General features: G+C 34.9%; 1 protein-coding gene across 1 annotated transcript in view; it reads right to left on the reverse strand.

Moving 5' to 3' along the window:
* Window positions 1-23,480, reverse strand: part of si:ch211-186j3.6 — a 453,204-nt gene that overhangs the window by 281,719 nt on the left and 148,005 nt on the right. Inside the window, exons 2-5 of the mRNA XM_087261712.1 lie at window positions 22,771-22,968; window positions 17,435-17,660; window positions 10,952-11,156; window positions 4,616-4,727 (exon numbers count right to left, since the gene is read on the reverse strand). Coding sequence (XP_087117838.1) covers window positions 4,616-4,727; window positions 10,952-11,156; window positions 17,435-17,660; window positions 22,771-22,968 — 741 coding nt within the window. The remainder of the gene's footprint in view (window positions 1-4,615; window positions 4,728-10,951; window positions 11,157-17,434; window positions 17,661-22,770; window positions 22,969-23,480) is intronic.

Genomic DNA, 23,480 nt, shown 5'->3' on the forward strand with positions numbered 1-23,480 from the left:
GCGGTGCTTTGATAGCTGCTGTGGTTGTGTAAAACTTAATGAGAATATGAAAGCTGCTCTTATCATAGCCCAGGGCATGTGTCTTCCATTCTGTGTGCTACAAGTGCACTCTCAGGAGTTAGTGCATAGACTCTAGATTCAATGTGCAATTTAGACACATGAAAGGGCACATCAGGGGAGAAGTGCTTCAAAGGTGGTGTTAAACAGAATGATAGAGGAAGAAAATAGCATCTTCTCGCCTTGTTTTCTCTGTGTGCGAGAAACAGACTTTGTCTGGGCCACACTAGTCTCAAATGCCATGGCTACTGGTTGCACACAGACTGTTCATGCTCAGTCTGAATCTTAGATGGTTTTACTTACTAACTCAAAAACTATGTTTGCTGGTTGCTCAAATTTCCTAACTGAAATAAGCTGAAACAACCCAATTCTTGAGTTTTATTTACACCAACGTAATTGTACTTAAAATGTCAGTCCACTTAAACCTGTAAAAACTAATAAGCTAACTTAATTCCTTTATGTTATGTTGTCTCTACACAAATCAGCATTTCACATTAGCCCCTTTCACACAGTGATACCGGTAAATATCTGGAAAATTTCCGGAAAGACTTTACCGGTATATTGAAAAAAGCGCTGTTCACACAGGCGAGGACGTTACGGAAATTTTCCGAAAAAGAGCATTCACACATCCATTCCAAAATACCGGTAAATTCTGACATCATTCACCACAAATGAGCTTTAAACGGCTGCGCTTGTATTTGTAAACATTTGACTAAATTACAAACTCTGTGGATGATCAATATTGTGAACAACTTTCGCAGGATCACTTTCACATGTCAAGATGTTCATAATATGTGCGTGTGCAGGCGCTCATAGGCGCACGCAAAGCTTGAAGGTAAACAAACAACGGCTTATCATAAGCATCTCATCGATGATTATTTACACAGTTGGCATTAAGAAGAACATATAAACGTAATCTGACTATCTTCTAGCAGCTAAATGTGTCTGGAAAAATATTCAAAGGCTTTTATCCTCACAAACTGTGCGGACGTAAATGCGTCTGACTGTTGTGATTGGCTAAAGCAGACGTCTCACGTCAGCACGTTCTAGACGTGCACGCGCTTATTACGGGAATCTTCCTTCTGCATTCACACAGCGCAGCATTCCGGCAAATTGCCGGTAATGTTACAACTTCTCTTTCCGGAAAATAGCCAGAACGAATTTACCGGTATTTTCAAAAAGGACCTGTTCACACATACAACCTTTCCGGAAAATTGCCGGCAATTTTCCGGAAAGGTCTGTATGTGTGAAAGGGGCTATTGTCTATGATGCTCAAGGTGCACACAGACAACTGCAGGAGGTGATGATGATAAACACATATTTAGTTTTAAATGTCGGCAGAAATATGATATAGAAACGCACCAAGAAACATACAAAACATGCCTTTTTTGTATATGGCTGTTTTGTTTTTCATAGCATTCAACCTCAGCAAAAATATGCACATTCAAATGCCTCTTATCATGAAAAATGTAATAATAACAGAAATGTTGATTATAGGTGATGCAGTGGTGCAGTAGGTAGTGCTGTAGCCTCACAGCTAGAAGGTCACTGGTTTGTGCTTCGGCTTGGTCAGCTGCCGTTTCTGTGTGGAGTTTGTATGTTCTTCAAGCGTTCGCGTGGGTTTCCTCTGGGTGCTCTGGTTTCCCCAACAGTTCAAAGACATGCGGTACAGGTGAATTGGGTAGGCTAAATTGTAGGTAGTTTATGAGTGTGAATGAATGTGTATGGATGTTTCCCAAAGATAGTTTGCAGTTGGAAGGGCATCAGCTTAGTAAAACATATGCTGAATCAGTTGGCGGGTCATTTCGCAGTGGCAACCCCAGATTAATAAAGGGACTAAGCCAAAAAGAAAATGAATGAATGAATGAATGTTGATTATACTTAATACATTTTAACACAAATTTACAAATCAATACAGAATTTTTTAAAACGTAGATTTCCCGCTAACATTTGGGCGCTGTTGGACACCTTCTTAAACACTGCTGATTTGTCATTGTGTTCACATGCTCAACATAAATTACTGTGATTCGCCGTGAAGGTCATCAGTTCACCAAACTCACCGCTGTGTGTACTGAGTGTAACCACAGATACAGGGACACTGGACACACAATTTATCACCGGATCACTTGTATGTCCGCTTATAATCAAACCAGCTGATTGACATGACTGAAATGCTTTAGTGTCCTTGTATCTGTGTTTACACTCAGTAAACAGTGGTGAGTTTGGTGAACTGATGACCTTCATGGCCAATCACATTCAGTAATTTCTGTTGAGCACGTGAACAAATGGAAATGGATGCTTTTAAAATTTCAGTATCGATTGAGACCGTATTCTAGAATTGTGACAAAGGTAATGAATACATATATATACACATACATACATACATACATATATACATATATATACATACATACATACATACATACATATACATATACATATATATATATAATAGGGTTGTCACAATGCTGGAATACGGTCTCAATCGATACTGAAATTTTACATACATACATATACATATACATACACAGTTGAAGTCAGAATTATTAGCCCCCCTTCGAATTTTTTACGAGAGCAAGGAAATTTTCACAGTATGTCTGAAGATATTTTTTCTTCAGGAAAAAGGTTTTTGCTATTTGTTTTATTTTGGCTAAAATAAAAGCAGTTTTTTATTTTATTTATTTATTTATTTATTTTTTTTTTTAAGTATGTTAAGGTCAAAATTTTTAGTCCCATTAGGTAATAGTCTACAGAACAAACCGTAGGCCAAATAGTCTACAAAATAAACTATCTAATTAAGCCTTTAAATGTTAGTTTAAGCTGTATAGAGGTTTCTTGAAAAAATATCTAGTAAAACATTATTTAATTTTATCATTGCAAAAAAAATAAAACTAAAAAATCAATAAAAATTATTAGAGATGAGTTATTAAAACTATTATTCGTATCATTAGTAGTATTATATGAACTATAAGCAAACTATTAAATATTAGCTTGTAGCTCAAAGTATTAAACAGCTGCTTATGAATGGCTAGTAATACAATAGTTGGGTTTAGATGTTGGGTGTGTTTGGGGTGTAAAATAAGACCATAGTTTCTAAGTACTAATATACAGCCAATATATTGATAATAAGCAGGTAAAACACCAAAAGTTAAAATTGGAAATGTGTACTTACATTAAGTTTTGAGGTGTTTGAGCCCCCTAGCTATTTACAGTGTTACCGAAAAAATACTGGTTCCAAACTTTTAAATAGTTCTTTATATGCATACATGCTAAAAGAAAGAAAAATAATTGAATGAATGAATGAATGAATGAATGAATGAATGAATGAATGAATGACAAAAAATGTCAAACATAATCTATGAACAAAAAATGCATACAAGTGAATGCGCTAGTAGTAAGACATATGCTCTTTCTGGAAACAAGACACTAAAACTTAAGTGGCATCAATAAGTTATCTACTTAGCGCAATTTAAAACTAAGTGAGAAAAAAAGTAGGATTGAACAATGTTGTTCGACCGCAGTGATCTTAATTTTTCAGCAGCCTAGTTTTCCCAAGGACAGTGTCTAGATGCTTTTTTGTTAAATATTGAAACAAGTTTAAATTTATCAGAGTACAGATACATATTTTATGTTCAGGATTCTAACTGGCATTTTACAAATGTTATACTGCGTTTTAAATGTTACATAAATGTCATAAAAATTATTTGTTTTGTAGTAAAAATTGTTCAACATGCATACATGCATGCATACAGAAAGAAAGAAAGAAAGAAAGAAAGAAAGAAAGAAAGAAAGAAAGAAAGAAAGAAAGAAAGAAAGAAAGAAAGAAAAGAAAGAAAGAAGCATTCATTTCATTTTGGCTTAGTCTCTTATTTATCAGGGGTCGCCACAGCAGAATGAACCACCAACTATTCCAGCATATGTTTTACGCACTGGATGCTATTCCAGCTGCAACTCAGTACTGGGAAACACCCACACACTCTCACATTCACACAGACTTATACACGGCGACCATTTAAGTTAACCCAATTCACCTACCCCACATCTTTGGACTTGTGGGGGGACGAGAGCACCCAGAGGAAACCCACGGAAACACAAGGAGAACATGCAAACTCCACACAGAAATGCCAACTGCCCCAGCCGGGACTTGAACTAGCAACCTTCTTGCTGTGGGGCTACATCACTTACCACTGAGCCACCGTGCTCCCAGAAAAAAAATGTATGTATTATTTATTACTTATTAATTCATTCCGTTTATATTAATTAAACTAATATATATTTTTTTAATTATCAATTAGTTTCAGCTAAAAATCTTCTTTTGTAAATCATTCACTAAGGTTCTTTATTGAATTTATAGCTCAGTTTTAATTCTGTATGAACTACCCCTTCAATAAAAAATAAAATGACGAAATAATGCCTTCATTTAAAGCATATTTTCATCAAAAGAACATTATGTATACAGCATAAAAAAATGAAGAGCTATATCTGGCTATAGTGCTGTTATGCGAGGAGCAGTGGGTAAAGATCTATGGTGCATTGATGTGCAGGTCCAGAGTCTTACCCTGCAGAAGCGACGTTGCGGTCGTGACTGTCTCTGGGACACCGTCTTTGCTATAAATGGACTGCAGGAACTCTGGAACACAGTCATTCTCGTCTGTGATGATCACTCGCACCTGTGAGAAACAAGGCGAAGAGAAGCCGGAAGGCACAAAAATAGATGGGTGAGAATTTTGAACACAACAAATGGGCAGATCACAATATCTTGCTTCATGAATTATTATTGGTAACTTAGCACATCACTGAATCAAGAAGGCTGAGTTTTCAAGAAAGCCTTGCCAAAAAATCTTGTTTTAACAAGCATTAAAAGCCGTGTCCTTTCACTCTACATTACCATCGTCCTGTTTTATCTTGGCCTTTATTCAATGCAGATTATTTAGTGTCAAACTGTTTTGTTCTTACATAACCAAGCATCTGCGGCTGAAAATACAGCAGTTCTAAAGTAGCGCAGAATTTGAACACAAAAGTTCAAACATCCTCCAGTACCACATGCTATAGCTCTTTCACAATTTGTTCCAAAAGCATCAGGGAAGCTGAAAGAGGCACCTAATGCCTCCCATAAGACTGAATTAAGCTGAAAAGTTGCTGTCTGGAGGAGGAGAAAAAAAAAAAAGAAACACTGTGTGAGTGCTTTTGGCCTGACACTGTTGCAGAAGCTTCCCGGCAGTTGCTAAGTGACTTTAATAACCTACTCACTTCAATTTCAGAGACTGGATAGATGAAAATAGACAGACCTAGTCAAAAATGGTCAAAATTGTGACAACAGTTCACAGTCTACAACATTAGTAAGATTTTAAGCACTATCAGAGCCCACCTTTACAAAATTAAGTGAAATAAAATGCCTTTGTATGTGATGGTGTCAAAAAAAGAAGAGCTGCATGACAAGATCCCTGAGGGAAAGTTGTGTGATCTAAGTAAATGTCCAAATCATTTTTATATAGTTTGCTTTAAGAGGATATATAAAACAGCTTTAATTTTTCTTATTATTATGTTGGTAGAGAAACTAATAGCCAAAAGACACTGTATAAAAACAGAGATGAAAACAAAACAGAATTTGGCAATAAAGGTGAGACTCAATTTAGCCCCTCTCTAAAGTTTGGGAGGAATAAAATTGATTCTTAAATACAGTGAACTCCCACCCCTTCCCATAAGCTCTGAAATTACACAATTCAAAATGTTATCACTCAACTGAATGGGTGTTATCAGTGGTTTTCAGCTGATTCATATGGGCAAGTAGGGGCCATACTGGTAGGGTCAAAAGGCTGTTATCATACATCCACATGGTTAATCAGCTATACTAATAGAGAAGACTTCAGATCTGTTTTTACATTACTGTGGCAGTTGGGTTAGGGTTGGGGTCAACCCAAGCTCATTCTGGAAACGTAGCCCCGCGGACGTTTCTGGAGGCCGCGATTTACGTGGCCGGAGGTACGTAAAGGCCGCATATGGTTTTTTTTCGAGCGAACGCTTCGGGGCGGTGTGGCGCCGCTCTGCCCCTCCTCTTCACGCTCGCCGGCCGACGGCTCGCCTCCGAGTGGAGGGCTTTCCTGATGCAATCAGTTTGTCCGACTAGCTCACAGTGTTGCGTAGGCGGAGTGGAGGCCCTGGAGGAGGAGGAGCCGGAGCCGGCTGTGGTGGACGATGACCGGGATCGAGTCCGGGGAACGGCAGGTTCCAGAAATCAGGTAAGACGAAAAACGGAATCTGGAAAATGAGGGCGAGAACGCGGCGGGATCCGAAAACGCAGTCGAAGTTGAAGACGAGGGCTTTAGCTTTTTTTTTTTTTTTTTCCGATCCGGCGGCTTTTCGCGCGAGAACGGCGCGAGCGCGAACGCCCCGCGCTCCTGAGAGGCGTCCGCCCGAGACACAAAAAAACGCGCACAGCGGCCTCTCGCGGATCCGCGAAAACAAAAAAACGATCGAATACGTACCTCCTGGGACGTAAATCACGGTCCGCAGAAACGTCCGCGGGGCTACATTTCCACAATGAGCCCGGGTTGGTTGGGGTAGGGGTAGACATTAATAAAATATAATTAATAGGACATTTAATGAATAAAATAAATAATTCTCATGGTTAATCAGCTATACTATTAGAGAATAAAATAATCTATAGGTGATTAACCATGAGGATAGATGATAACAGTCTTCTGAGCCTACTAGTAGGTGCAGAAGGCCCCTACTGGCCCATATCTATTAGCTGATAACCACTGATAGTGGCCATTCAATCGAGTGATAATATTCGAATTGGCTGCTAAATTCCATATTCTGACTACCTTCAAGGAAAAAAAAAAAAAAAAGAGTACTTAAGTGTAATTAAGTAATGTTAATCTATATATAAAGCGTACTTCATTCTATGTAACTGTAAGTCAACTTGATCACTGCTTAGGAATAAGTTTGCCCACTTTTTATGTCAATGAACAAGTAAAGACAAAATAATTTTCTGTCAGTATTAATTAAGTATATTTAAGTGCAGTTTTAATTGTTCTTTTCTGATAAGCCTGAATGTCTACTTTCTTAGTTTTAGTTTAAAGAAGTATTTAAATAACTTGAATAAGTATATTTTTTTCATATGGGTACTAATCAATACCATCTGAACTAAAGAGAGGAGTTCTGTTTTGATGCACTTGATGTAATTACACAGTAATAAACATGTTTAATACACAGCTCAGAGGCGTTTACATTCTTGGAATGAACTATCTATTTTTAACTGTACATAACTGTAATTATCCATTTGTAAACTGATGTTAACTATTTATTTTAAGATATACCAATTGCCAGGGCCGGCGCGTCCATAGAGGCGACCTAGGCGGCCGCCTAGGGCAGCGCCCGCGACACCTGCCTCACCACCCCATCCTCAGTTATGTCCGTGACACCTCTCCATCCACCCCCCGAAACCTCCCTCACCACCTGCGTTCTTGGTTATATCCGAGACCCCCCCGTTTTTCAGTACTTAGATAATCGGTCACTCTCGCCTTCACTTTAGGGTTGAGGGCAGCGTAATCGTCCTCTGCCTAGAGCGGCCGTTCAGCTTGCTCCGGCTCTGCCAATAGCATTAGTGTTAAAACCAAATAAAGACTGTGGAAACAACTCGAGATTTAAATTAAATCAAAATGAAAACTGATTTAATTGATTCACTGAAAAACCCAGAGGAATTCACACTTATGTCAAACAAAAACACTATCATACACAGTAAAGTTTTATTCTAAACAAACTTATATTATAGCATATTTTATAGATTAAATTTTTATTATTATTTCGGTTAAATGTTGTGAAATGATAAACAAAAAAAGTCATGACAACACATTTATTTTTGTTATTTGAACTTATCTTAAGTTCTTTTTTTTAGTTATGCAAAGTAAAAAAATAATTTTTTGACAGTTTGTTTATTGTAAGTTGAGATGATTAGAAAAGTAAATGTTTAGGATCTTGTTAGCAACAAACCTCAAAATATTTTCATTTATGTTTAACAGAAGAAAGAAACTCACTTAGGTTTGGATCAACCAAAGTCAAGAGTAATCGATGTCATTCTTTTAATTCCTGTGAAATTTTTAATTCACTCATCTTTTTAGAATCTATTCAGCAACACAGCTATATGAGTTTTAACACTAATAAATGTTTACAATTTTAATACATATAAAAAGGCAGTAATAATAAAACTGGCACATAAATATTTATACATTAAAACTTTATTGATTCATTCATTTAATTTGCACCTGCACCACCAGACATTAATTTGTTGAAATAAACACTGCATCAAAAAGACAAAGATTCGTTATAAAGAACAGTTTTGCTTAAAAAATAAAATAAATTTAATGTAAGTTAAGATGATCACAAAAATTAACTGTATTTATTTAAAATATAATTTATTTAAAAAATATACATATTTTTTACAGTGTAGAAAAAAAAGCATCCTTTTTATACACCTTTTTAAAATATCCTCCGATTTTCCATGTCTGTGAGAACCCTAAATACTCTGACTAAATGGTCCAACATAATTAATGATTCAAAGCCTGCTTGTTTTGCACATTGTTAATTATATCATTTTAAACCGTGCTTTTAGTTAGTTTGTTGTCAGCAGGTGCTTTAACACAGGTGTTTAAGGTCTCAAAAACTTCATGGTGAGGGTAAGCTGCTTTGTGCCAGACAAACCAACAGGCAGATATCGCTTTGGACCACGTACATCTCAAGCATGTCTGTCTTTGTTTGAGTCTGTTTTTTCTCTGCATGGCCTCTTGCTCCCCATCTGCAGTTAGACACACTGTAGCCTGCATTGTTTTGTGACATTCCTGAACTAATAGTGGGGATTTTTGGCTGGCCCGCCTCAGGCCAGGACAGATGTATGGATCACTGAGCAGCCAGATCAAGTTGAGATGAGGCGAGCCTGCATCCTCCAGGGGAATGTAACTGTAAGAGGCAGGAACGGGACTGCTGGCCATCTCTTTGATTTCAGCTAAATTGTTGCCCTTGCATTCCCTACAGTGCCACAACACTCTTGTTTATCTTTTTCACTCGAAATGACCATATCCTCAGTACAGGGCATACATATTGTGGATATTTCGCCTTAACTAAAAGATGATCTATAGATGTATTGTTCAAATGATAAGAAGTTATTCATTATTATTTACCACATAATTTTACATAAATGCAACCCCCCCAATGCTTAACACACAGACATCAATCAGTGATATTCTGCAAATATGGACAAGTAAAATGACGCCTTCTTAACAACACCAAGAAACAACAAACTTTGATGATCAAACAATAACAAAAATGCAATAAACAACAAAAATAAAGTCAGCAAGTGGTAAAACAATATGATTATAACACCCTAGTCAAATAATTTATTCATGCTGCAATGCTGGGAGTTCACAAATCAGCAATATCTCTCTGTATGAAACTGTTTATTCAGACAGCTGCGATTGGCTAGTTGGGACAAGGGGATTTTTGCTGGTCTAATGTGCAGTAGCTGCAGTATGACCCTGCTTTCAAAATAAAATGATTGCTCTTTAACTCCCTCTCTCTCTCTTTCTACAGTATGTCTTGATAATCATTATTGGATTAAATTATTAATGGTAATAATAAACAGATGCATTCTTTGGATGACAGACAATATAAACATGATATCATGATAGACAATTGTTTATATTGTCAATCTTTAATTATCTTTTCTCCATACATTTGCCGTTTTAGTGTAAACTGAAATACTGGTGAATTAACTTTTGCACAATGTTTCACAACTATACATTACATTTTGAGCAAACAATCCCCTTCTGTTACAAATTTAATCTTACTCTTGGAAGAAACAATGCTATTGAAGATAATGACCAAAAGATAATGAACCATTTGCTGAACTTTTTTAAGGTGGTCATGTGATATATATATATATTTTTTTTTTCTTTTTCTATATATAACTACTTGATAGCTAAGGAAATTACAGGATTTTAACTGTTAAATTGGCAAATTCACAAATGATGTCACTGAAGGTAAAACATCCTGTTCACAATTACTTTTCATATTGAAAATACATAATTTTGTGTGTTTGTTCACCAAATCAGTGATATAATTTGTGATTTTGGCCATTAAAGAGTTAAAATCCTGTAAGTTTTAAAAATATTTAGTAGTTTTGATCAGGACTGAGGTTGATTAACAGTTTTATGCAAAAAAAAAAAAAAAAAAAAAAGTATTTTTACAGCAGTTTAATTTAGTGGATGTTTTCATCCTGAACAGCTATTTAGCAACAGAGCTAGATAAGTTTTAACACTAGAACTGTTTACAATTTTAAGAAATTTAAAAGATAGTTATAATAGAATTTACATATTAGTATTTATAAATTGTATAAAACCTTATTCTTTTATTCAGTTTATTAATTCCATTTCCAACTGCACCACCAGACAGACATCGATTTGGTAAAAGAAACACTGCATCATAAAATAAAATAAAATAAAATAAAAAAATAAAATATATATATATTTTTTAAATAATTAACACTGACAAGAAATGTTGCAGTTAAAGGATGTTTAAATCTCCTGTTGTTTTATAAATCTAAATACACCATTCGCCCTTTAGGTCTAAAATGACCTGCCTTCATTCAAAATTTAAAGTACATTAGCTATATGCTAGCTCAAATCTATTTTGCATGAAGAAAGAACCTCTTCTTCATCACTACCTCTTTGAATGTTGAGGTTTCCCCTAACAATGTACATCACCATGATCACCACTCATTCTTTAATAAAGTTATTTGTTACTCAAAAGATCAAAATATCTGATTTCCCAATTCAAGAAATCTATAAATCTAGTGCATGTTCACGTTTTTGTATTCACCTGCAGCTCTGACACTCACCTCGGCAGCACTACTGAGACTGTCCTGGTTCTCACTGGCCCTCACCAGCAGCAGGTAGCGGTGCTGATCACTCTCATAGTCTATAGAGCGGGTCAAACTGATCTCCCCCGTCTCAGGCTGAATGCTGAAAAGACTGCTGGGATTGATGAGCAGGCTGTACGTCACTGGCTGCTTTTGGAAGGACACCGCAGGAGTGACTAGAAAGCTGGGTGAGAAAAGAAAGAGTCAGTGTGACTATTATTTTGAAAATGGTGTTACACAAGCAAGCAAACAATAATGCCCTCATGGAATCAAAATGTATACTATTTATTCTTGTGTTAGCAAACACTGCTAATCTTGAGGTGAAATTAATCTAGAAAAAAAGGATTTTGGATATCTGAAAATCGTCTAAAATGACATGAATTCTTTGTTTGACAGATTGGGAAGAATATCCCTAACCAGTTCTTTTGGACCATTATCTTCTATTCAGTCATTCAACTGGAAATATGTCACTATATTAAAGTCAGCATCAGTTCACGCCAAATTTGAAAAAAAAAAAAATTTAATTAAATAAATAAATAAAATAAAGTTAGTGCACCAAGGACACTTGAGCTCCCTTACGAATGAGTTTATTCAAGTGTGCTATTAAATGTACTTTTTTTTTAACTAAAATATAAGAAAAGGATTTTTTCAGTCTACTTTTTAAGTACTTCTCTGGAATAATTCAGGGATTCTTCTCAGAAATATACTTAAAATTGCACTGTACAGCCTATGTTTGTTATTGACATATACTAAAAACAACAATTATGCATTCTATGTACACAGAGCTTATACGACATGCAATATATTCATAAAAACTATTCAAGCATATGTTTTACATATTGGATGCCCTTCCAGCTGCAACCCAGTACTGGGAAACATTCATACACACAAGTATTCACAAACATACACTCAATTTTATCTACCCAATTCACCTCTGGCGCATGTCTTTGGACTGTGGGGGAAACCCACACAGGAGAACATGCAAACTCCACCCAGAAATGACAAATGGCTAAGATGAGACTCGAACGGGCGAACTTCTTGCTGTGAGGCAACAGTCCTAACCACTGAGCCACTGTGCTGCCCCTATGTTCACTTTACTTTACTTTACTCCGTCACAACATTACATGTTTGAACTGTCTTAACAGAACATAACATGCAATAGCATATATTTAAGTAATAATACTTCAGTAATAATAGGGGAGAGCGAGGACCAAAATAACATGGGATGAAAGTAATAAAGCGATTTTCTCGAGGCCCTGACAACATTTGCTTTCTAGGCCCACTTTTCATGTGTCACAGCTAGGCATGGGCCGGTATAAGATTCTGACGGTATGATTACCTTCATGCCCTTGATATGCCCTTCATACAAAAAAAGTTTGTGCACCCATGTTTTACATGAAGAATACTTACATACATATACTTAAACATTACTTTGGTATACTTCAATACATGAAATGAAAGTCTGGGTTTATTGTGTTTTTGTTTTTTGTAAGAGTTCATCTGGACATCCATTTCACTCAAAGAAACTGGTCAAGGTTGTATGCAGTATATTCACACACATTTAGTTACAATCACTTGCAAAGCGACTGTGAGTAATTGAGCGACTGTCTGTTGATAAAACGATGTAAAGACAAATGGAAATTGATACAGCAGGAAAAAATTTGCCACAGGTTGATTGATCCTGTGGATAAGTACAATAAGCAATTTCCTACCACAATTTATAGGACCAAAGTACATACAGATCCGGTAATCAAATGCATGGAAGAAAACAGAAATTCTAAAGAAGCCAGAGGAAACGTTTTTTTTTTTTTTTTTCCACATCAACAATGACAGATTGGATATCTCTCACTTAGAACAAAAAATCCTCCATTTCGATTTTTATTGAAGGTGCATCTGTCTAACTGATCACTGTTATTATCACTTGCTTTCTCATTGTTCGAATTCACTGAGTTAAATCATGACAAATGCTTCAACTATAGCATCTGCAAAAACAGAAAACCCAACAATTAAAGTGTATCAATGTAATTTTTATGACATTCAAGTATTATCAAAAAGAGCAAAACGCAAATATTTACAAACACAGTTAGCAGAGAGATCACTACAGCTAATTATTCTAACACTTATGCAATCATTTATTTGGGGTAATGTTCAATTTACATAGATTAAAACATAGCAGTCTGTATTTTACTTAATGTGTTGTCTAACTTGTAACATCTACAAATATTTACACGTATATAGAGACAATAAGATATCATTTGGACAAGCAAACTGGACTTAAAATGCAAATAATGAATAACTTTATGGAAGTGCAGATTTATAAATTAATCTGGTGAAACTATTTATGAAATCACATTTGTCATTACTTTTGATCCATTCTGAATCATAATCTTTCATTTTGGGGTGACTTCGAAGTGACTTTAAACAGGCCTATAAAATACGACCGTGTTCATTAAAGTACAAAGTACAAAGCTGGTTTTGTACTTCTGTCACTCATTTCCAGGTATTCTGACACATATTTGTATATTTTACAAGTACAATTTATCACAATTTCTGTTTTCAACTGCTTACACACATTTTCAAAACAGTGTCACCTTTTTTTTTCCCCCAAAACTCTACACACAATTCCCAAAACTGCTCACACAAAATGTCTCACATTTCCTTCAAAATGTAACACTGCATTCAAAATGTCATTCACACATGTCAGAATGAAGCATTTGCATTAAATGGCAAAGACTTATTTCGTAATAATAAATGTCTGGATATACTAGTCGACGTAGACTCAATTTTGATAAGATAAAAGTCGACTTCTAAAAATCTAGTCTTTCAACCCTAGGACATACCATGTACACACATATATATAGTATATCCTGGAAAAGCGTCATGTTGCATAGGGTGTGTGATCATACACTTTGCAGCGCCAGGATGCTTTTTTTGAGGCATTTAGAATTTTAGGATAAGGTGAATATGGAGATAGGTACAAAACTACAAATTGTACTTATTGTTGTATTATTATTATTATTATTATTTATTTTTTATTTTTTGGACCAGAACAGCCTTTGACCTATACTTTGCATATATATATATGCTAAAACTGGGTGCTTATGATAAATCCAATGAAATAAACAATTAACAATAAAATTAACAATTTGTCACCTTAGAATTATAATGTTCTATCTGACATTTCTGTCAAAACTGAGTTATGGACATATTCTTATTAAATGACAACTTATTTACATTATGGGATGTTTTTTTTTTTGTTTTGTTTTTTATAAGTTGTTTACATTTTAAGACTTTTTACTTAAAAAACTAATGTCACACACATACTGTTTGCTATATGGAATGCAAAAACTTTGAAGCTCAAAATCTCAAAATAATTCAGAACGCAGACAGAACCTTTTAATTCAAAGGTGGTGAATTAATAACTTTTTGGCAAACTGATAATTATTGATATAAGCACAGTTATATAGTTTAGTATATTATTCTACCTTTGTTTATTTACAACAATCATGCCTTGTGTTTTTTTTTTTTTTCTTTTCTTTTTTTTGGTAATAAAAAAGGGTGACACGGTGGCGCAGTGCTGTCGCCTCACAGCAAGAAGGTCGCTCGGTTGGGTCAGTTGGCATTTCTATGTGAAGTTTGCATGTTCTCCTCGCGTTCGCATGGGTTTCCTTCATATGCTCTGGTTTCCAACCACAGTTCAAAGACATGCAGTTCAGGTGTAAGCTAAAAAAAACGTATAAAAAAATGTCCGTAGTGTATGTGTGTGAATGAGAGCGTATGAGTGTTTCCCAGTGATAGCTTGCAGCTGGAAGGGCATCCGCTGTGTAAAACATGAGCTGGTTCATTCCGCTGTGGGGACCCCAGATTAATAAAGGAAACAAGCCGAAAAGAAAATAAATGAATGAATGAAAACTAGGTAGAATTTTTAATGGTTCTGATTAACACATTATGTTATGAGTGCATAAATATAGACCCGTAATCTAGCTATCCCTAACAGTTTACACAATCTGCCGTTTGATTATATTTATTTATTTGTATATTTTTAAATCTATAAAAAAAAAAATCATTAGTGGCAATCACAGACAACCGCATTTTTGACAGGATTAGAATTCTCAGAGGATCACTGAGTTTGTAAGGTAATGTTCTCATTTTCTCTGGACTTATTACAGCAGTTGTGTGTAAAAAAACAACAACGTTTTGGCACATTTGGACAGGATTAAAATTGCTAAGCATATCTATGAAATATCACAGATTTTACTAATGACCCACTGGAAAACTAGTCTCGCCTGAATAGGGCTTAAGATTGTTTTTTGTTAGGAGCTAACAATAGACACTGTTATAGAGTAGCTGCCAAAAAAAGGCAATGAATATCATATCTGACTCTTAAAGTTTTATTAAACCATCAATATTCAAACTTGATTAAGGTTTTTAAATGACAAAACATTATACAACAATATACAACTTTCAGTGGTGGCCATTTATCTTTGGTCATGCTCCTAAATTTTTTCTGGTGCTCCAAAATTTTTGAAGTAGGGAGCAACGGTTCCACCAAGTAAAAAAAAGTTAATTTCAAGGCCTGCAACAGACAATTATTTATTTATTTATTTATTTATTTATTTATTTATTTATTTATTTATTTATTTATTTATCCACTGTTCTGTCATTTATTTTCAGTGTAAAATTATTACTTATTTTTAAAATATAAAATTTTCTTATACAGTATATTTTTAAACACAGAAAGAGAACTATTAATAACTATAAAGAGACTATTGTTTGTTTTTAATAATATTATTTTAGTATTAATCAGTTACTGAGCAGCAATAAATAACTTATTTTAAACTCCTTATATTTAACTCCTTGTAAAATATAAGGAGTTTTCATGCGATTTGCTAAACTATATATTAATGAATGCAAAATAATCGTAAAACCGTGATCATTATTCAGACTATAATCGTACAACAAAAATCTACAATCGTTCCATTCCTACCTCAGATATCGCTAAAGAAACAACTCAAAAACATACTTTTACTCTACCAAAAACACCTCTGCACACATTAGATTTAAAGCACACACATAGCCTATCTTCATCAGCATAACATCAATATGTCTGGGTGAAGTATGATTACTTTTTGGCTTGACATCACTTTCGGCCACCGTTGCAAATAATATTTTATGTGCGCAATTAACTCAAACCTCGCATTAAAGCAGATTTTAAAGTAGTGTTAATACAAAATGAAACTTGTAATGATATAACTCATCGATGAAAGCTTTTTTTACTTTATAATTTACCATTTTTCTGTTTCTTGATACATTCAGGCGCTGTGAAATAAAGGGTAGCATTATGATAATCACACAGACAAACAGCCAAGATTGACGTAAATGTGTTTCCGTAATCCCAAAGAAGCTTAACGGCAGACAGGCAGATGAACAAAGGTAAATGTGACTTCCTTTCAGGTGTTATTGCTATTACAACTCCTTTCCCATTGGCAGAGTTTGCCTGTTGGCTTGTTCTGCCTCAGCTGTCTGGCAGAGACCACAGCGTTTGTGGATAAGATTAACGTCACCCCATTTTGGTGCCATGAGCAATATACTTATCCTAACATTAGCTAGCTAACCGGATCTTTGCATAGCTATGGATGAAGCCAACCCGGTTCAGGAAAGATGCAGTGGCGGTTGCCAAGCCAAGTTTAATAAAAGCAACAATATGGTGGAACTTCAGGTATGTGTGTGTGTGTGTGTGTGTGTGTGTGTGTGTGTGTGTGTGTGTGTGTGTGTGTGTGTGTGTGTGTGTGTGTGTGTGTGTGTGTGAGAAAAACAAAACGCAACATGCAGTGCATATTTAATGGCATGCAGCTGCCATAAGTGGATGTACATGTAATAGGCACTTATTCCACATGGAATTAGGATCATTTTCTACATGGCGAAACCTGATTTAATACATCTACGTAGGGCAGGGCTAATCATTCTTCCCCGAAGCCACATCAGAATGACTCATGCAATATCAAAGTGCTACACAATTAGCGCAGACTGCACAAAGATACAATAATCAAAGGTCTAATCATCCCATATACATGTGAGGCCACGATTTAAAAAAGAAATGGGGGCTTTTATGGTATATATTACCTGTTGTAATGCATGGTTAGCCACTGAGGGCTGTCTATACTGCAGACCAAAGATCTGATGTTCATGCATCTTTAATGCATATCACAGTAGCCTGACATAGTCAAAGATCATTATTTCATGAATTTTGCATTGTATAGTACACGATGACTCACAGCAGAAGCAGAGGGCGCGTAGATGGCTGTAAGTGCAGCATGATCCTGTTTCTATTTGTTAGCCTGATGGATAAGCAGCATTCTCGCAGCGTGGGAGATGCATTTAGGGTGCGCTAGAATTACACCATGGAAATAAGATTTGCTGCATTTACGAGATTGGCTGTGTGCGCCCTATGGCTGTACTCACGGCTGTCCTTCTGGCGTGTTTTCTGGTATGGGAATGGTGTAAGACACGTTGGTGAACTGAGGAGCTCTCGGGCCTGCGATGATGGAGAGTACAGCAGGAGGACTGCGGCTGCCCTGCCGGTCTGCAGCCACTACTGTTAGAAGATACTCTCTGTCTCTCTGAAGGGGGAGGCCTGTCGTCCGCACGTGTCCGTTTTTCCTGTCCACTTCAAATCTTCCATCCCCGCCTGTTGTATGACAAAAAAAAGATTCAGCTCAGCGGCTTAATGATGACTTGGTGCAGCAGTTTTATACTGCAGTCCCGGGGACCCATCACGGCACATTTAGTATGCCTCTCTTATCTGACACACAGTTCATGGAGCTCTCTGCTGACGAGCCGATGATCTGAATCAGCTGTTAAATAATGAAGACATACAAAGTGTGCAGAGCACTGGGTACTGAGGACAAGAGGTGAGAACCATTGGCTTAATCAGGCTGAGCGCGTGCATATATCCAGCACTAACTCAATGTGAATTGGTAACTTTTTTTTATTTAGTATTTGCATGAATTTATATGATCTCATTTGTACAACTTATAATGTAATGAACTCTTATTAAATCATATGAATTAGCCACTAAACTTACAAAACCTTAAATAGTAATGTTTCTACCTGAGATATTAGGATGGCAATATTTTTCAATATTCTTCAACTGGTTAAAGTTTGTTAATCCATTAGTTAACATCTGACAATTATGTAAATGTTTATAAATAAATATTAAATAAAGTTAGATTTTTTTTTTGTCACAAACTTTTCATATATATATATATATATATATATATATATATATATATATATATATATATATATATATATATATATATATATATATATATATGAGCGTATTGTGTTTGTCACATAAAAATATATACAGGTATATCAAAACAGGTTTAAATAAGCGGTTACTTCTACTACTAAATGATTCTTGAGCACCAAATCATCAAATGGTAACATTTTTGGGATGCATATTTGTCTTGTTTCAACAATAACAGAAAAAAACATTTCTTTACCTTTTAAAGATGATATTTGGTCAACAAGTACAATAAGTTTTTACTACCAAATAAGGTAAAATAAATACATTTCAATATATAACACAGATACTATCCCTGCAATATGTTTATTAATAAATAAAAACAGAGACATTTCATCACAATGTTTTTTTGTAACACTGAGCCTGAAAGTTTTTTATATCTACTTTGTACTGATGATTTTTGGAAACAGGTTTCAGGGTGAATTTTTGATTCATTTTACAAAATAATTAACTTTGATGAATTCATGATTCGCTTTTTGAATTTTAAAACTGGCTATGACAATGCTTTGAAGTTGATAATTTTTCTTGGGAAGTTTCACATACACAAGGCAAAAATAAGGTCAATTACTCCCTCCTTATTTTTTTCTGTAAAGATTTAATTAATAAAAATATTTTATAATTCTCTGACCTCAATTACAAGAAACACAAAGGCTATAAAAACACCTCTAATAATGAAAAAATAATCACTGGCTAAGTTTTGTATATTTTTTTGTATAATTTTTTATTTTATTTTATAATTTCATTTATTTCTACAATTTTGGGAATCCGATCATTGATTGTTTTGTGAAAAGATTGTGGAAAACCCTTTCTGTAAGTGAATTTGGAAGCTGCAATAAACAACTAAATGGAAAAAATGGGATTTTTTTTTTTTTTTTTTTTTTTTTTACATATATAGAACTCTGTTTGGTATGATTTAGTTTGATTAAAGCACAATAAATAGATAAATTTGGTTTAACATAACACTTTACAAATCTTTAGAATATAAGGCTGTCACAGATGCATGTTTTTAGAAAAATTATTCAAAATTAATATATGCTTAATTAATTATATTAGTTTTAAAACAAAATAAATAATGCTATCTAATGAAAAAGGTAATTCATTCTTTCTTTCTTTTATTATATTGCTGTAAAATATGATTAGAGGAGCACATGAAAGTCTGACACTTAAAAATAAAAGGATAATTTAATTCAGACTTGTGTTATCAATTGAATGTTGGGAAGAATACTTTCTTTAGTGAACTGATGTGGCTTCTCATCAAAAATGAGGCAGAAATTATATTATTTATTGTTCTATACAGTGATAAAAGCCATGTTAATTAAAGTTATAAATATGCATTATTATTTTGAAAATATCTGAGAAGACCATATACTGTTGCAATTATCTTCAGGTTTTATCTGTCAAAACATCTCTATCTGCATTTAGCATACACAGTGACGGCTGGACACATTTGTTCAAATGAGGAATTTCTGGAAACTAAAGTGTTTAACTTACTTGTGATCTTTCTGTGCGAAAGAGCCGTTTAGTCTAGTAAGAGTTTAGCACTCCATAATTGTTCTGGGTTAATATGGGTATTTCATATAAATATTTGTTAATTATCGGGTTCCGTATTTTGTTTTCTGTTTATTTAAGGATGTGAATTGCATTATGGAATCTTTCTCTTTACTTTGTTCACTTTTCATGTTGAAAATTCAACTCTACAGTTTTACAAAATGACTTTTATTGATATTTTGATGTTTTTTTTTTTACATTTACGTTTCATATAATATATAGAGATAACTATTTGCAATGTCAATAAAATCACTTTTTCAAACATTTCAAGATCAAAAGCTGTTGGGGGATAGATCAAAATTTCATTATACAATTCAAAAGATAAGCAAATATTATGAAAAATAAAAAAATGTATAAAGAAAAAAACATGAATAACAAAATACAGAAAATTGCCATATATATATATATATATATATATATATATATATATATATATATATATATATATATATATATATATATATATATATATATATATAAAACACATTTAAAATACTGAAACTTGTAATTTTGGCTATTCAAATGTAAAATTAATGTAAACGCAAGACAAAAACTATTTAAATTCAAAATGTAATTGTTTAATAGAATGTTTGTTTAACTTGTAACACAGATTTCTTCATGTAAACAACATACCCACAATAAACCATCAAGATCCTGGCTTGACAGCCATATTTATTAAAGAAATTAAAACACAGGCATGTTAATGATATTTAAATTTCAAAACAATCAATGCCAATAAAGAAAACATTGATTTCCATGTTGGATTCTAAGTGGACTGCAAAAAAATGCCAAAATACAGGAATTGCAGATATGGAAAATAAAAAATTATAATAATAAACTATTGAATACAAACTGTTGCACTCATCGTAAAGTTTTATTGCTGTGAGTTGAGAACATTAGTTATAGAGTAGAAACAATTTTGCCTAATCCTCCTTTACATTCATCCAGTTGCTAAGACTAGGAGTATCCCGCAAGTGCACAGAGATTCCCAAATGCCCGCAAATGAATGATAATTTCTCGCAAACCGGTCGTTAAATATATTGCACACCCCTCTCCACCGCATCCCTCCTAGCTCTTCAGGTAGCCTATGTCGCGCGCAACTCACCCCCACCGTCCTTCAGGTAAGTCTCGCGCGCACATGCCCCTACTCAGATACGTCACTCACTCCACCCCTGACACCCCTCAACAGACCTGACACAGACACACACACAGACACACACAACGCGCTGCAGACGTTTTGGCCCCAACGGCCTTCCATACTGGAGCGACTCCCCTCAGATTCAACATGCATGATCACGTTCATCAAATTTGTTTAAACTAAGCGTCCTAAAGTATTACTGTATTTCACAAGGATTCTGACACAACAACGGGAAGCATACGCTTTCGTTGCGTTTAATGAGGAAACACGCTAAACTTGAAGGGCTCATGCTGAAAGGCAGAGTAATGCCTTGTCTTTGACAGCTCGCGACTTCACCAGAGACTTTATAAATACATTCACATAAGACACCAATACTCCGATTTTAATATGATTAAGATTATATTCTTATTAAAATTCTACCGTGTAGCCTAAGCAATGATTTTATTACCTCAAAGGAACACCGAGTCACAAAATGCTGAGTATTTTCTTTCTGTTCACCATGCGGTATCAACTTACAACAGAAGTCGAAAGTTAAAAATGAAACACCCGAAATTGCATGAAACTCTGGAGAGCCTGGTGATGCGACTAATTGTTTTATACTGGAACTTGCCTTCAAAAAGGCTTCATTGGCCTTATCCACATTTCTTGCATGTTAAACACACGTCCACCACAACAGGAATTAAACAGAAACCTACAACTGCGTTAATTGCGTTAATTTTTTTAACGCGTTAATTATTTAAAATTAATCGCATGCGTTAACGCACTAATTTTGACAGCGCTAATATATATATATATATATATATATATATATATATATATATATATATATATATATATATATATATATATATATATATATATATATATTAGTTTTAACCCTGAATGACTCAATTATTTTGAACAGGTGTGTTTTATTAGAATTAAAGCTGAACACTGCAGTGCTGTGGCCATCCTTAATAAAATAACTTGATTTGTAGCTGATCATTTGGTATCAGAAGTGGCTTAAATGAAAGATTAAGACTTCTCTAAATCATGCTTATTTTAGCATAATAAAATATGATCATGCCTTGATTTTTAATTATCTAATTAGGACAGTAAGATCTGACTTTGCTTAGACAAAAGTCTTGTCACTTAACATAAATAATGTACAGTATAGAATATAAAGTCATGGTGCGGTGAAAAAAAACAAAAAAAAACTAATATTGTGCATGACTCCCATGAGCTTGGATGACTGCATACAATGCAATGCCAGCTTAGTCACCATACATGCTCAATAATGTTCATCTCTGGTGATTAAGCTGACCAATCTTGGAGCACCTTGACCTTCTTTGCATTCAGGAACTTTGATGTAGAGGCCAAAGTGTGAGATGGAGTGCTATCCTGCTGAAAAATTTGCCCCTTTTCTGTGGTTTGCAATGTAATGGGCAGCACAAATGCCTTGATACAACAGGTAGTTGATGTTGCCATCTCTGCATCTCCCGCACGTCCCATACCTAAAATAACCCCAATTCATGGTTTTTGATTCACCAAACTTGACTAATTTCTCTAAGAATCTCTAAGAATCCAATAGGTCTTCTGCAGCATTTGTGATGATAGGGATGCACTTCCACAGATGATTCATCTGAAAATCTACCTTCTGACACTTTTTTCAAATGATCAACTAGAAGTCAAGTTATTATTTGTTGCTCTTACAACTGGAACCAACAACAAAACTTTTGTCAGGTAGTGTATATGCTGCTTCAAGAATGTTGAATATCAAGAAACATTTAGTTTAAAAATGGTCATCAGTAACAATCTGCTTACCATCAGACAGGAAGTACTCCACCTCTCCATTGATACCTTCGTCGCCATCTCTTGCTTGCAGCTTGTAGACTAGTGTGTTTGGTGGAGAAATAGCAGAGACCACGCTCAGGTAGGGGAAAGGTACCATCGTCCATTCTGGGGCATTATCATTCACATCCATGACCGTCAAATCCACTCTCACCGTATACCAGTCTGGACCTGAAAATGCACATGAACACATTCAATTAATCTGAGCTGTACTGAGAAATGTGTGCATTTGAGAATTACAAAAAAAAGTCAAATAAAAAATAAAAAGTAGGCAAGCAACAAAAACAAGTTATTTTGAAATACCCCAATGGTTCATTTTAATTGGTCATTTTGTTTGTGACTTGGAGAATAGACTATGCATTGGCACTGCGTGACTGTGTCATGATATGTCTCTTCACAGCAAGCCCTAAGAGCAGTTTCAGAATTTTAGTTTTAAGTTTTGATGTTTATTTTTTCACCGAAGAAAGTGAGCTACAAAACATCACAGATGCAGACACATTTACATGCAAGTTGGAGAGAATGGCAGATACTAATGAGTGGAGTGTTTTCCTCATGGCAGCACTTGCTACGTTTAGCTGCTGCGTCGCCTCATTAAACATTCCTTCTTTATCACAATCATCGCCTTGCAAAGCGACAGAACCAAAAACAGTTTCGATGCACATTTACGGACACGGTAGCATCAT

The sequence above is a fragment of the Danio rerio genome, chromosome 7, assembly GCF_052040795.2.
Source record: "Danio rerio strain M-AB ecotype USA chromosome 7, GRCz13ab, whole genome shotgun sequence".
Lineage (NCBI taxonomy): Eukaryota > Metazoa > Chordata > Actinopteri > Cypriniformes > Danionidae > Danio > Danio rerio.